The 14,410-nt window shown below is 45.7% G+C and overlaps 1 protein-coding gene across 2 annotated transcripts in view; it reads right to left on the reverse strand.

Annotated features, from left to right (window-relative positions):
* Positions 1–14,410, reverse strand: part of THAP4 (THAP domain containing 4) — a 387,734-nt gene that overhangs the window by 249,238 nt on the left and 124,086 nt on the right. The window contains exon 2 of one of the 2 annotated variants that reach the window (XM_085634166.1): positions 11,146–12,257. In XM_085634166.1, coding sequence (XP_085490292.1) covers positions 11,146–12,257 — 1,112 coding nt within the window. Of the gene's footprint in view, positions 1–1,262; positions 1,435–11,145; positions 12,258–14,410 lie in introns of those variants that run through there. The other variant, XM_085634167.1, reaches the window with a different exon arrangement.

Consider the following 14,410-nt stretch of genomic DNA (forward strand, 5'->3'; position numbering starts at 1 on the left):
AGAAGGCTTTATCTTTAGCAGTCAGTTCCTTCTCTCACTTCATTTAGAAGAATCCCTTCTTACCCCCCTTTCAACCTGCAGCAGCACAACCATTCAAGAACGGTTGTTTTTTAAATAGCAAGTATGGGAGCTGTTATAATCAAACTAATGCCGCTTGGGAACGTCGTTTCCTCGCCTACTTCGATCTCTAGCCCCAACATACAAACATTAACACCAGGACTTTAAGTGGGCCGGGTCTCACCGGTGCTGAGTAGTGGCAGTTTTTTTTAAGGAGGCCTCGAAACAGGGTCTCGATCGTGCGGTTTTGTGCCCTGGCCGCACTGTCCGGACTGCAGTGACAGCAGGCACATCAACGTGTGCATGTTCACACTGCTTACTTCTCGCTAGTGGAGACGTTACGGCATGACGTCCTGGCAGGTGAGCGTTGAGGGGAAGGGAAATCCTTTAAGAGAGTCCTTTTCTCTACGGATTTCCCTTCTCTTTTTCAAACTCAGGAGCAGCAACATTGTCGTGGTGTCACCGGGGCTTTAAGTGGAAGCTTTTTCAATATTACATACAAGCCATAGTTGCGGCTTATTCATCTTATGCAACTAACAACCATTGTCAAAGCCAATAATCCGGACGTGTTGTAGGTATGATGTTACTTGTTGTATCATATCTAGAAATTTTAGTTGCAATAAAAGAAAAAAAAGTCGGGCGGTGCACTATGCTAAACACAGATTTTTAGGTTAGGTGTTTTAAGCCACGCCCTTAGTTACAGTGGCAACGCCCCTTTGAGCCGCACATCCCCCCCCCCCCGTTTTTTCGCCCCTCTTAAACCCTGATTAACACACAGTCACACGCACAGAACTAAGTCTAATGTCACAAGATAAGAAGCCTGAAAGACAAAACCTCAGCTGTACTTGTAACTGTCTTGCAGTGCATCGGTATTCTAACAAAGCTCGTCCCTGGGAAGAAATTCAATCATCTCATTGTATGCGAACACATACCCAACGTGGAGAAAAAAAAGTGCAGAACACATGAAGACACTGGTAACACAACAGACAAAAAGGCATAAACAGGAAAAGACATAGCACAAATGGAAATAAGGCACGAAAGTATTATCCAAACACAGTTATGGTCAGACAAAACATAAAAACACTGCTTGAAGCGCAGGCACAGGTTGCGGCGCTGGCTCAACATTCTCGAACTTTGTACAGATATTTTTTGAATGCACTTTCGGGGCCGAACTTCCCACTTGACTTCAAAACAGCACACTGTACCTGGGGTTTCAGCACCACTGGCCATAATCGAAACGAGCTGCTTACTTCAAAAGATATTATGTATTTCTCATAGTTTTAACAAAAACAGATCCCGTGCGCGGAAAGGACTCGGCACTACCTCGGCTTCTACGAGAAAACGCCGAGCACTGCTCGCAGAGCGAGCTCCGCCTACTTAGTGTAAGTCACGTGAATGAAACAACCTAGGATCAACCTGGACGGCAACCGCTCTTGGGAGCCAACCTACCGTGTTAGCACGCAACGAGAGTAGTATTACGTAGATACATACTCAGACTACGGTACACACTGGACGATTTGTATACTTATTGCACAGAATTGATGCTTTCAATGGAGAATCTACCTGGCCCTAAATCCGTAAAGGAGAGCACCTGGCGGGTCTTTCGGGGCAGCATCTGCAGACCTAGAGGTGGGCGGAGCAGGAAATTAAGGGGGCGGGGCCGAGCTACAACCTAGGCATTTATATCATGCAAAAAACCGAACAGCATGTGCAATGCAATAGGTCTCACAATTGCGAGATTTTGAGCGAATGGCACTGTAAAAGGCAAAGCCTTTTCTTTATGTGCTTAAAAAACGTGCAATAATAAAAGGCATTGACATTTACAATACCATTAGGTCAAGTTTCGAAAATGCGAGACCTATTGCATTGCAAATGCTGGTTTATGAAACAACCGCAAAACGGGAGGTGTTTGGTGTGAAAGAGTTTTTTAAAAGGGCTGGTAGGGTTGGGATACAGCAGGTTAATGTTAAATGCATACTAGGGAAACATAAAATATTTGTGTAATGTATATTAGCAAAGTTAATTAAATCCCCTTTCAGAGAAAAAAAAATATAGGAGCTATACGTTATGGTTTATGGAAAATTAATTAAATGCGTTATAAAAGTTAATAGCACGTTAACCGGTACGGTAAATACAGTACCAATCGTGTTTTTATTTTAAAAGGCTGGTACAGTTTGGTCAGTTACTTATTAACCCCTTCCCCGCTCATGACGGAACCGTTCCGTCATGAGCCACGGTTGCCGTGTGCTCATGACGGAACGGTTCCGTCATGCCACGACCGTTGGCAGCCGCTCCGCCCACGCGGCGCTGTTTCCCCGCCTGTGCGGGGGGACAACGCAACTGGGCGGAGTCATGACGGAACCGTTCCGTCATGAGCACAGCTCAACCGTGGCTCATGACGGAGCGGCTCCGTCATGAGCACAGCGCCACCGCGCTGCCCCCCCCCGCAACCCCCCGCGCCGCGGCGGAATTCCCGCCGCGGCGAAGGGGTTAAATAGTTAAGCACATGTAAAGTCTAAAGCAAATAAATATTTGTTGGAAAGCAAATAATATTGGGAGAGAGTCCGGGAGGCGGCAAACAATATTTTTTGGAAGGGCTTACTTACTTCTAGAAACTATTTAGTAACAACAGAACAACCATTTACGGAAAACAAAGAAGCTGTAAAACATTGTCTGAATAATTTGATATTTTATCTTTGTCTTTGAACAGGGTGGGCAGATTGGGGACCCAGAGGGAGCAGGACACGAGCCGGCCTCCCCCTGGGAATGTTCGCACAATTGGAACGGGCCATCAGGTGCAAGCAGGGAGCAATTAGGGGAAGACGGGCGCGCGAGGGAATCTATTTATAGAGGTTGGCTGGGGTGGGAAAACACTAATCCGAGGGCGTCGGGAAGATAATGATTCTATTTTTGGCCCACCCACCCACCCTCAATATTTTATTACTTTTTGTTTTTTCTTTCTGACAAACACTTTATTCACAGGCTTTAGTTTGTGCTGAAACTTCAGCTAGAGTTTTTTCTGCCACTATAAGACAGGTACATATTTCCCACACGCAGAATAGGTAGGCGGAATTTTTGGTGGGGGTGGACAGTCTCGAGCGGGCTTATCCATCCCTCAAGAGGGGTGGGGGGGGGGGTGTGTGGCACGGGGAAAGGGAAGGAAAATGATAGGGGGTTTCTTTAAAATGATTACAGTTCTTTGAGGATGCTTGATCACCATTGGGGGTTTATGTTTTGAAGCTATGTTAAGCTGATTTGGGGACTGAATTATGATCTGTTAATGCTGTGTTAAAGTTATGCTATGCACCTGTCTTAATAAAGTGGCCTTTTTTGCTAATAAAGAAGTGGTGGGACGTGAATTATTGTACTATAAGTGACCGGCGCCAAAGCTGAAACACTTCAAGCGTTGGCGGCACTCGGCCAAAATGTAAGTCACTGTGGTGAGGGTCTCCTCCGGGTGTCTGCTGCGCAGACCAACAAGCAAGATTTTTGCACAGTAAAGTGGAGGAAAATAAAACAAATCTTGTACATATATGAAAGATCCATCTACGAATGCGGTGCCCAAGGTGTTCTGTGTAGAGGCATGAAAGAATTACAATGCTTACATACCCAAGAACAGTGGCAGGAGAGAGAATGTCACGTGGGGGAGGGGCACCCCCATGTTTGCCCTTCTGTAAGAGTACGATGAAGCCTTGCCGGAGTACAGTGAACATAGGGCGGCGAGTGTTTATGTATGAAGGTGTGTACACAAGCAGAGGGCACTTCTGGTGATGTGCTGCTGCACAAGAACTTTGAAAGTTTGACTGGCCAGAATAATGCGCGCGCACACAAACAGATGCAGAACAGCTGTAGGGTACTAAAAACAATAGAAAATATGGGAAATCAACCATGCGGGCTGCTCAAACATTTTAATTGCGATTTGCACGTGCATAGTTTACAAGTGGAGAGCTGCGTTTTAAGTGGTTCAAGAGGATGACTAATTTGTTTGAAGCATGCAGTAAGAATGAGTGTAGTTTAGACAATGCATGTGAGAGGTGCGGCATGCTCCATGCACACATCCCAACATTTTTAGAAGTGCGAAGACGCGATTTAAACAAACATTTACAATGCAATAGGTATCGCATTTACGTGAGACCTATTGCATTGTAAATGGTTGGCATCACGGACAATGGGAGGGAGGGCGGGGGAGAAGGCACGGACAACGGGTGGGAGAGCGGGTGGGGTGGTCGGGGTATTTTGAAGGCACGGACAACGGGAGGGAGGGCGGGTAGGGGGAAGAATGCACGGACAACAGGAGGGGGGATTTAAAGAAGGCACCAAAGCATGTTGTGCCTGAGGAGGAGAACCTCCTTAAAGAAAATAGTGCTCACAGTCTAAAATATCACGTACCGTATAACAAACGAAGTAAATGGGCCAGTCGCCATAGGAGGTGACAAATGGAGAAGGCGGTACTAAGGAGGGACTAACAAGCGGATTCACGAATTGGAAGCCAGCATCTAGGACAGACAATGACAAACATGGGCAAAGAGTGGGCGGGGCTTTTATTCGCTACTCGTTAGGTGAGCGCATACAAGAAGTCTCACAGAGCAGCCCATGAGTGCTGGCTCACGCTCGACCTAAAAATATAATAAAGGAAGCCTCCGCAAAGAAGGTATTTATTTCAGAACCGTAAGCGTTTCACCTTAGTACATTAAATTGTATTTTATTATATCACAGCATTGAGAGTCATCGATTAAAAGTGATAGCTTTCAATTATTAACTTGGAAATCTTCCTACGTCCATTCACCACGCCGGCAACAATGCCAATAGTCAACTAGAGGCAAGTCAGTTGTCATGCATGCCCCAAATGTGGCCTGGTAACAGATGGAACAACATTATGGTTGATTAAATCAAACAAAAGGTGTTGTTCTACAGTGCGCATCATGAACTCACGCATTTGAAGGTGTGATAATGAAGAAAAAGGAGGCTTGGTTTAATAAAAAATGTTCTAGACAGGGGTCTCCAACAGGTCGATCACGAGCTACCGGTAGCTCGCCGACCCTCTGAGAGTAGCTTGCGCTGCTATTTAATTTTTGAGACATCATTTACAATTTTATTTTGTATCCCGTCATTTTCTTTCACAACTTTCAGCCCTTTTCCACAACTAAACAGCCCTTGCCCGCCCTCACACCAACCAGCTGCTCTGATTGGCTGTAGTGAGCTTAGCTGGGGCGGGGCGGGCTGAAGAACGTGACGTTTTTCCTCCTACTAACGCGCCACCTGCCTTTTCCAGGCTGGCACCGCGCTTCCCATCATCTTCCACTCCACTGAATTCACTTGGGCCTCCCGGAGCAGCTCTGAGGTAAGAGGGGCCCCTGACCCTGCATGAGCCGAGTCGTCGGGTAAAAGCACTCAGTGCTTGCAAGGCCTTTTGATTTTAGCGTTGTCTGCCACTGCACTTTAGATCTGCCTTCAGTAAAAAAGCGCAGTGGCAGGCAACGTTTAAAATTAAAAAGTCCTTTCAGGCACTGACTGGGGCTGGGCCAATATTCAGTGGCGTAGCTAGGGTGGGGCGGTGGGGGCAGTCCGCCCCAGGCGGCACTATTTTGGCGGCGGACAAAGGCATTCAGATAAGGCTCGGCTTGCTTTCGTGGACGTTCGGGGACGGGCAGAGAAGGAATAGGACTCTGGCAATGTCCTCTTCTTTTTTGTGCTGGCAGCTGTCCCCCCCCTCTCTTCCTATTATTCCCTCTCTTTCTGTCTTGCTTCTCACTTACTGAAAACCGTGACTTGAAGAAACGGTTCACAACCTCTCTTTCCTTCTTTCATTTAGTTGCTTCCCTGTGAAATGGATCCAAAAAAGAAAAACACTCTTGCGAGAAATGCCCTTTTTCTGACATTTTTCTATTCAAAGTGCAGCGGGATAGAGAGAAATAGAAGGTTTTAAATATGAAATATAAATACATAACTAAATAAAGCAAGACAGAGGGGTTGCAAAGTGGCCAGATTGGTTTTATTTACATCCAAATACATCAGCATCACTTTACAGAGTTTGCCAGTGAAGCGCTACTTTTGTTTTCTCGTCTTTCTTTGAACAGCATTGTTGTCCCCAGGTGGGAACGTGTACCATTCCTGGAGGTACTGCAATACCCGGTTGATGGGTGGATTGGAAAAAACAATGTGTACCATGGCTCTGTGTTTATGGATGTGGTCTTTAAACCATACTGCTTACGTTTTGTAAGGATATAAGCAATGGACATTGAAACAGTTCCCTTCAGGGCCCTCTAGTCATGTCCTTAACTTTTCAGGTAAAACCACTCGCTGATTTCTGAATAGTGAGTGAGAGATCGTTAAGGTAACCATGTGGTTTCTGCTTACATTTCACATGCTTTGTTTACTTAATCTTGCATTCTCTATGAGTGGTTGCTTTAACTTTTTTTTTTAGGCAGCATATTATTCTTATCAAGTGCATAATTTGAATTGAGCCACATCCAAGTGTTTATAGCTGGCACAATTAGGTTATAGCTGAAGGCAGTGCGAGTTTTTCTCAGTGGGAAAGTATGGTGTTCAGTGGGGGAGAGGATGTGGCACTATGGCCAGAGCTGTCGAATTTGGAACTGGGGAACCGGGTTTAGCCTTCATGACCAGTCCACCAGACCACTTTACTGAGGGAGCACATTCCCATGCTAGACCTTAGAAGGCCCCACTAGACCAATCTAGACGGGAACTCTTTAGTATTTTGTTCAAACCACAGTATGGGCTCTGAAGAAATTAGGCTTAAAATCAATGACATTGGGCGTGGGGGGGTCTCTCGGAAAAATGTGCGAGTTGCTTGGGTTTTAGTAGCTCACGACGATTTTCACTGACCAGAAGTAGCTCTCACTACACAAAAGGTTGGAGACCCCTGTTCTAGAATTACACGATTTGCAAGCTGGGAAGTTGAGTTATCACAAGTTTTCATGTTTCAGATAATTGTGCAGTTCAGCTACAACATGGGTATGTTTTTCTGTCTCCTGTTTTACATCTAAGGTTAATGCTTTGCCTCCAATTCATGGTGCATGAAGTTAGAGCAGCCCTGCCAAGTACCACGCATCAGGAGTGACACTAAAGCATTTGAGTGTGGTGGTCCGCATCACCGCACTGAAATGCAAGTTACGCTTATTAGGCGTATCGCCTACTCGCTGTCAAGCAGCGCTGCTAATCATTCATGAATGCTAAACTTTAGTTAGAGTGGCAGTGCACTATGCGCGCTGCTCCCGGCAGGCTTGTGGGCTGCCTGGGCTAGCTGCTACCATGTAAGAGTCGATCACAATACCGCAGGGGACTGGTCAAGATATTTTAGCGACGCGCACTTTAATAAGGTGAGGCGGGCCGTCACGACCTGCAACTGCGCGGTGGCTGAAGTTGATTTCAAGAAGTTGTGGGAGGGTGGAGTAGTGGCAAAGGCAGCTTGCATTGCAGGCACCGGCAGGTTTATCTGAAAAAAAAATTAATGATGAGACCCGACCCGAGTCAACCCCGGACAGCGGCGGCCGCTGGAGTCCTAGGGCACCTGCTGTGTGGGTCTCTGAATCATGCCTGGGCCGGTAGCATTTGCCGTGGGAGTCGTTGTGGCCAGGAGCCTTGCAAAGTAAGTGAATCAGACCTTCTAGGAGTGAGGTATCTCCCTCTGCTTCAATGTGTTTTTATAAATTATAATAGCTCTTCAGTTTAGCGAGTGCCGCGGCCATCTATCTTCAGCTGTCTGCCCTGTCACAGCTGAAGATCTGCAGTCATACGCATTCAGTTTATCTGTACCCCACATACCCCCTCACGTGTTTTATTTCCATAATCAAAGAGTGTTTACCTCAACTCATTATAAACACTCATTGTGAAGCAACTGGCACGTTCAAAAATAGGCGCCACACTGCAGAGCCCTAACTAGAGATTTAATTGGAGGCTTGGTTGATTAGCTGGTTCCTCCAGGCATCCACTGCTAGGCTTCTCTCCCGGCCTTCCACTGAGAGGGGAGCTACCACGACATCCCGCACTCTATCACGACAAACAAGTGTAGGCTTTCGCAGGTTTGAAGATAAACGGTACAGCACAGATGCTTTTGTGCTATATATTAATATTGCAAGCAGTGTGCCATCCTTCAGCCTCCGCAGGCCTTTCTGAGCTGTTCAATACAAACAGAAGTGCAAGGCCACCATGCACGTTCTGCATCTAGTGCCAGGAACTATAAGGTAATGGAGGCTCAAACTATGTGGCAGAGTTGACTATATAATGTGGGAAGGAAAATTGAATTATTTTGTATACTATTCCGCAATTATAAAACTTGCAGCACACAGCGCACTTACAGACTCTAACTCACGTGTGCGATAACTGGGTCGGAAACTAGACAGGACTCCTGTGTCTCCTGTGGGTGACCCATTTGCAATCATAGACACAGAGTACTTTCCGAAACTGCTACACCAGGTAGCCCATGTGTGCAGTATAGGGTCCGAAAAAGAGACAGGTCTCCTCCGGCCCACCACTGCGGGTGTATATATCATCTAGCTATAAAACACAGTTTCACAGCCCGTGACCCGTGTGTGCAGTAATTATTGACTTTTGGTTTATTCTGATAACTTTCACCCCGATGTTTGATAAGCTGCAAATCAGTAAAATGCTCTGGAAGAATGAACAAGCATTGCTCTGTTTATTTCTTAACTCAGTTTGGATTTTGAATGCATATATTGTTTCTTCTGAATGTCCTGTTGTGTGACGACGCACAAAGCACGTACCCCTAGAGTATAACAGTATACTGAAGTGCAGCCACCAACACCTGTCTACGTTAGCAGGACAGACTGTGGGAAGTAGCCCAAAAGGCCAGTTTAAGGCATACACACATCACTCCAGGAAGTGCTCAACGCTCTGAGCTTTCTTGCGGCGAGCACCCTATCTGTCCATTGTAGGAGACAGAGACGATTCCTCTGGATGAAGCAGAAGGAAATTGAAAAAACATATTTAGCAAGTTTCTACTTTACTTACGAGTTTCTCACTAGTGATTTCGTGCTGCTTATGGGAACTAAGGCCAGTAAACTGTTTAGTAATTTATCATGATCGCCGAGAAGCATCTGGGGAGATTAAAGGTGTCTGGGGAGCTTTTAGGCATGTGTGGCCCCATCAGTCCACAACACCCCCCCCACCCCAAACATATGGACTTTTAAAGTATAGTGTTTATTTTATAACGCAAATGATAATCTGTTGCATCCAGTTAGTATTATCTTTTGTATTGAACTACACGTGTTTCTGCATATGTGCACAGAACTTTAATAAAGTACTGCCTCTGAAAGACCTGTTTAATGTTTCCTATCATGGTTATACATTTGTTTAACAGTACAGTCAGGTTACAAGGACACTAGGTTAGTGCCCATCATTTTCTGGTGCTTTGCTGCAGTTTTAAGATCTTCTTAGAGTTTCTCGTTGCTCAAATAGGTGTAATTTATGATATTTATATGTTTCCCTCATCTTCATTGCTTGATTTTGCTCGCGAGAAAGTGTCACTCATAGTTGTTGAAATGTCACTTATAATTACACTGAAATTATGAAAATGTCACACATAGCAATCTGAAACCTTGGCAGCTATGGACCCTTTCTATAGCTCCTTTGGCCAAAAGAGCTGTAACTTCCTCGTGGAGCAGCTTTAAATAATCCTCCACCAGCCGTTCCCGACTTGGCAGAATAGTAGGAGGAAAAGAAAGGAAAGGAAGAGAATAGCCCTCCTGGACGGTCTGTAAGACACACCTGTCTGATGTTATAGATCTCCAGCCGGGGAGATGATGACGAATTCTCCCACCCACTGGAGTAGTGTGGTCCTGCAGAATCAGCCAAGGAGTGCTTTGGGGCTGTGGCTGCTGGGGGCAGTGTGGTAGACTACCGCTGGCCTCCATTCCTAGGACGGAATGTACCACGTCCACGCACAGCTTGGGTAGTCTGTGCGGGACGGTGGTTAGGATAGGGCTGACGCGGCTGGAAACCCCTTCCATTGCCCCAAAAGGGGCGAAAGGAAGACTGGCCATGAGGAGTGGAGGTGAGGCCCAAGGATCTGGCCGTAGCTTGAGAGTCCTTGATCCTGACCAGGGTCGAGCCTGTGTTTCCCCCAAAATATATATAGATAGTTGTTTTATTTTGCATAGTGTGGTACACAATACTGCACAAATGTCATGCGATTTTTCTAACAATACTTCAGAATAACATGGACAGTGTCCACATTACTTACGCTAAAGGGCTACAAACAGGATGTTGCCTTGCTCTTTACCTTTCTCAGGCAGATGGAGCATTCATTCACTCCAGGATAAGAACTGCTCTAAGGACATCTGTTTGGCAATGCCTGCTGTAGAAAGCGGGCCTCTATCTGACACTGGTTTCCCCTTAGTATCAGGTATGCGATTGCTGTATTTCTCCTTTCACAGTGTCAGGTTTTTAGCTGCAAATAATTAATAGTAAATAATGTTTCAGAAAAAGAAATGGCAACTAAAATGTTAGCTTTCTTCACAACGTTCAGATTTTTTGTATTTTTGTTGTTGCCACAATAATCGTGATATTTTCCCCAGCTGTTCTATAAATATTTTGATTCCAATAAAAACTTCTAAGAACACTTGTCCAGATGCTTTTTGTGTGCGTTGATTCAGGATAAACTGCAAAAAGAATGCATTTAGAATCTGTCCATCTCTGGCTCGACTGTCTGCTATTTCAATCTGGATCCTTTATTAGGTAACAAAAGGAGCGGGCTCATGGGACAGCTGTCTGTTTTTCTCCACTCCCTATGATTTGTCAACCTGTACTACCCAAAAGCCAAGACAAATCTACTGTGTGTGACCAAGATTTCTTAGCAATACAACAGACACACCCAAGTGTCCCCTCACACTTAAAGAAACCAGCAATTCATAGCACACAATGTACTGATGGATGGCAAACAGAAAGCAACAACATCTTAACAGGGAGCACATCTCAAGAACAAAGACCCTCAAGCTCCCTACAAAACTCAAGAGTCATATAGTTCCACAATCAGAGCAACAGTTCTGTACGGCATGATCAAACATCATTAAACCCTTTGACCACAGAAGAAGTGGGTGTAGCACTGACCAGAATCCCGGGTCCTCAGACTGCTCCTCTGCGGCATTCTCAGCCTTTTGAGCTCGGCCAGTTTTTGGCGCAGCTTCTTGATGCGGCCATCCGAGCGGTTGGCCCTCTGGCGCAGGCTCTTCAGTTCTCCATTCTTCTTGTCCACCTGCTCTCGAAGACAGCACACCTGGCTCTTGCTCTGCTTGGAGGAGAAACAGTAAGTGTGAAGCCAGTCTATTTGTTTGCATGTGCCTGAGGCCGAGGCTATAGCCTCACTGACAGAAATGTGGCTAGGGTTAGCCTCTCCTTTTTCCCAGGGTGAAGCCTCAGTGGCCAGCCACGGGTCTGGGTCTGTGGGAGGAGCCGAGGGGCTCTCGGGCTGATCCTGGCTGGTGGCACTCAGGGCTGAAGGAGGAGCACTGTCCATGGAGACTTTCCCTCCACTGCTTAGTCCAACCTCTCTCTTGATCCTCTTTCTCTCAGGGGTCTCGCGGGGGAGGGGAAGCCGTTCCCGGCTGTGCCTTGAGGAGAAGCTGTAGGAATGCAGCGAGTCAATAAATTTGCATGCCCCTGAGACTGGGGGCGAGAAGTCATCAATAGAGATTCCGCTTGTGTCAGTCATATAGCTCCCAATGTTAATGTCCATCTGGCTCCTGTTCTCCATGGGGGATGGGGAGAGTTTCTTAGAAGCCACATTTTTCCCCACTGAGGGGTGGCCACGGATCTCTTCTATCTGCATCGGGGCATTCTCTTTGTGCATAAAGCCCATGCCCACATTATCTCTGCAGTTCAACAGGCCTTGCATATCCTTCTGTCCCCTCATGAGTTCACAACCAGAAACAAAAACCCCTTGTTGATTACTCTGGACCGCATCAAAAGCCTCAGCCTTTGGGGTCTCCACCTTCCTTCGGCGCTTGGCATAGACACGGGTGCTCCTTCGCTTCCGTGGACACTGGAAGATGGATGGCACAGCTGTAGCCTTCAGTAAACGGTGCTGGTCCTCCTGGCGCCTGGAGAAGCAGTCCTGGCCAAAGTGCTCACTGCACAGGAAGGAGTACTTGGTGGGGATCCAGTTGCTTCTCTGGATAGCTTTCAGCCACTGATTGAGACGCTTGGAATCTTTTAATGGGAACCTGCAGGACAAGAGAGGTCGATAGAGAAACAAGGTCACACCATTTACTAGTCTGAAAACTGAAATAACAAGCAAAGGAAAATATAATAGGTCTGGCACATAAATGAAAGTACCTCTTCAGTCATCATTGGATTTAGGCACTCAATACTTCATCACGCATGTACTTTGTCACTCATCCTTGCGCTTATGCATCCGTTCATCCGCCCCAGCTCATTCTTGCATTCACTCAATTACCCAACCACAATAAAAACCCACACAATAAACTCATCATATGCAAGGTAAATTAAAAGAATAAAAGTAAAAGAAAATATGCTGCAGCCTAAACATGGCAGGAATATGCTTGAAACAAATAAAATCAAACACAGCAGCTGATGGCCAAATTACAGTAGTACTGTACATAGTGTATCATTGTTTTAAAGTTCTAGCATGGTATGGATAATACCATTGCACGATGGTCATCTGGTTCAGAGGTAGTAGTTGAGCGGAATGCGGCACACTGCAGATTAAATGGGCAGCAAGTAAGAGGCTCATTAGCACTGTTTGAGGAGGTGTATTATGCTCTAAAAAGTTAAATAAAAAGAGGAGAATGAAAGAGGAAATATAAAAGGGGGAAATAAAGGACTGGCAATCACAACTGAACACTGAAGCGTACTCATTTTTAGGCAGATGATCACTAGTGATCTCCGAGAAAATGCACTTTTTTGGTGGCCACCCCCATTTTTTGCTGAATTGTACTGCTGGCTTTAGACTCTACACACTAGGGCACTGCTGTCAAGTGCCCAGTGTATGTGTTCTGGACCCTACAACCTGTTAAAATTGGATAATCGCGGATTGACATATCTATTTTTCCTACAAAGACTATGGGCCAGATGTACGACCGTTTTTAGGTCAGCCCAATGTATCAACCCTATTGTGCGAGTCACTAATACATTAGCAACTCGCAAAATAGGGTTAGCGACTTGCTATTAGGAAGGGGTGTGCTAAGGGCGTCCCTTCCTAATAGCGACTCCAAAACCTATGTATGAATGTTTTGCGACTGCAACTCGCAGTTTAGCACCCTTCTCAGAAGTGTGGTAAACCACTCACAAACAAGAAGGGGTCCCCAGGGGACCCTTTCTCCTTTGGGAATGGATGCAAAAATATTTTTTTAAGAGCAGGCAGTGGTCCCAGGGACCACTGCCTCCCCTTAAAAAATTAAACTGAACTGTTTCATTTTTATTTTTTAAATTCATCCCGTTTTCCTTTGAGGAAAAGGGGCTGCATTTAAAAGATAAAACTGTTTTATTGACAAAGCAGTCCCAGACATGTTGGTCTGCTGACCCCAGCAGGCCGCCATCCCTGGGAGTGCCAGCCATTCCCAATGGGGTCGCACATTGAAACAACCTCATTAATATTTATGAGGCATGCAATTTGAGACCCCATTGGGAATCGCAAACAGTGTCTGAGACACTGTTGTACATTGGATATTGCGATTCGCAATTTGCGACTCGCAATTTGTCGCAATTTGTAAGTCGCAAATTCCAATGGTCATACATCTGGCCCATGGTGTATGGGGCAGAAATACACCCATGGTATGGAAAGTTAGATGTCATCCATGGACTGCTGCACCAATTGTGTCATCCAGTGTGACAAAAGAAAACTTGACTTCAGGCCTAACATTGTACCCTGACTGCTGCAGTTTAAACCTGCAGCCCAACCAGTCAAACAAACCCTTATGACAAGGGAAAAATATTCCTCTTAAATATTAATAGGTCAGGTTATCCCAATCTAAGCCTTGTAGCCCACAATGTAGGGTGCATGGAATTTAAAAGTGGGACATGTAGAAATGTCATGTTGCATGTCCCTACAGTGACAAGCACCCCCCCCCCCCAAAGCTATTGTCACTGTGGAAGACTCTGGCTGCCCCATGAGGACAAATAGAGTGCAGATTGATAAATAAACCTTGGTATCTTGCATTTGGTACAACCTAAAGAAATGGTTGAACTACTATTTTCTATATTTATTAAATATCCAACTCAATGGTGCAATTAAAATTGTATAAATATTTAGGAAACAAAACTTTAAAACGTTACCTTTTCCCTGCCTGGAGCTCCAGGGGGCAAATTTGCATTAGCCTGCCCATGCTTGGCCTTAATGAAGAGTGGCAGGTGCTCC

The sequence above is a fragment of the Triturus cristatus genome, chromosome 11, assembly GCF_964204655.1.
Source record: "Triturus cristatus chromosome 11, aTriCri1.1, whole genome shotgun sequence".
In the NCBI taxonomy this organism is placed as follows: Eukaryota; Metazoa; Chordata; class Amphibia; order Caudata; family Salamandridae; genus Triturus; species Triturus cristatus.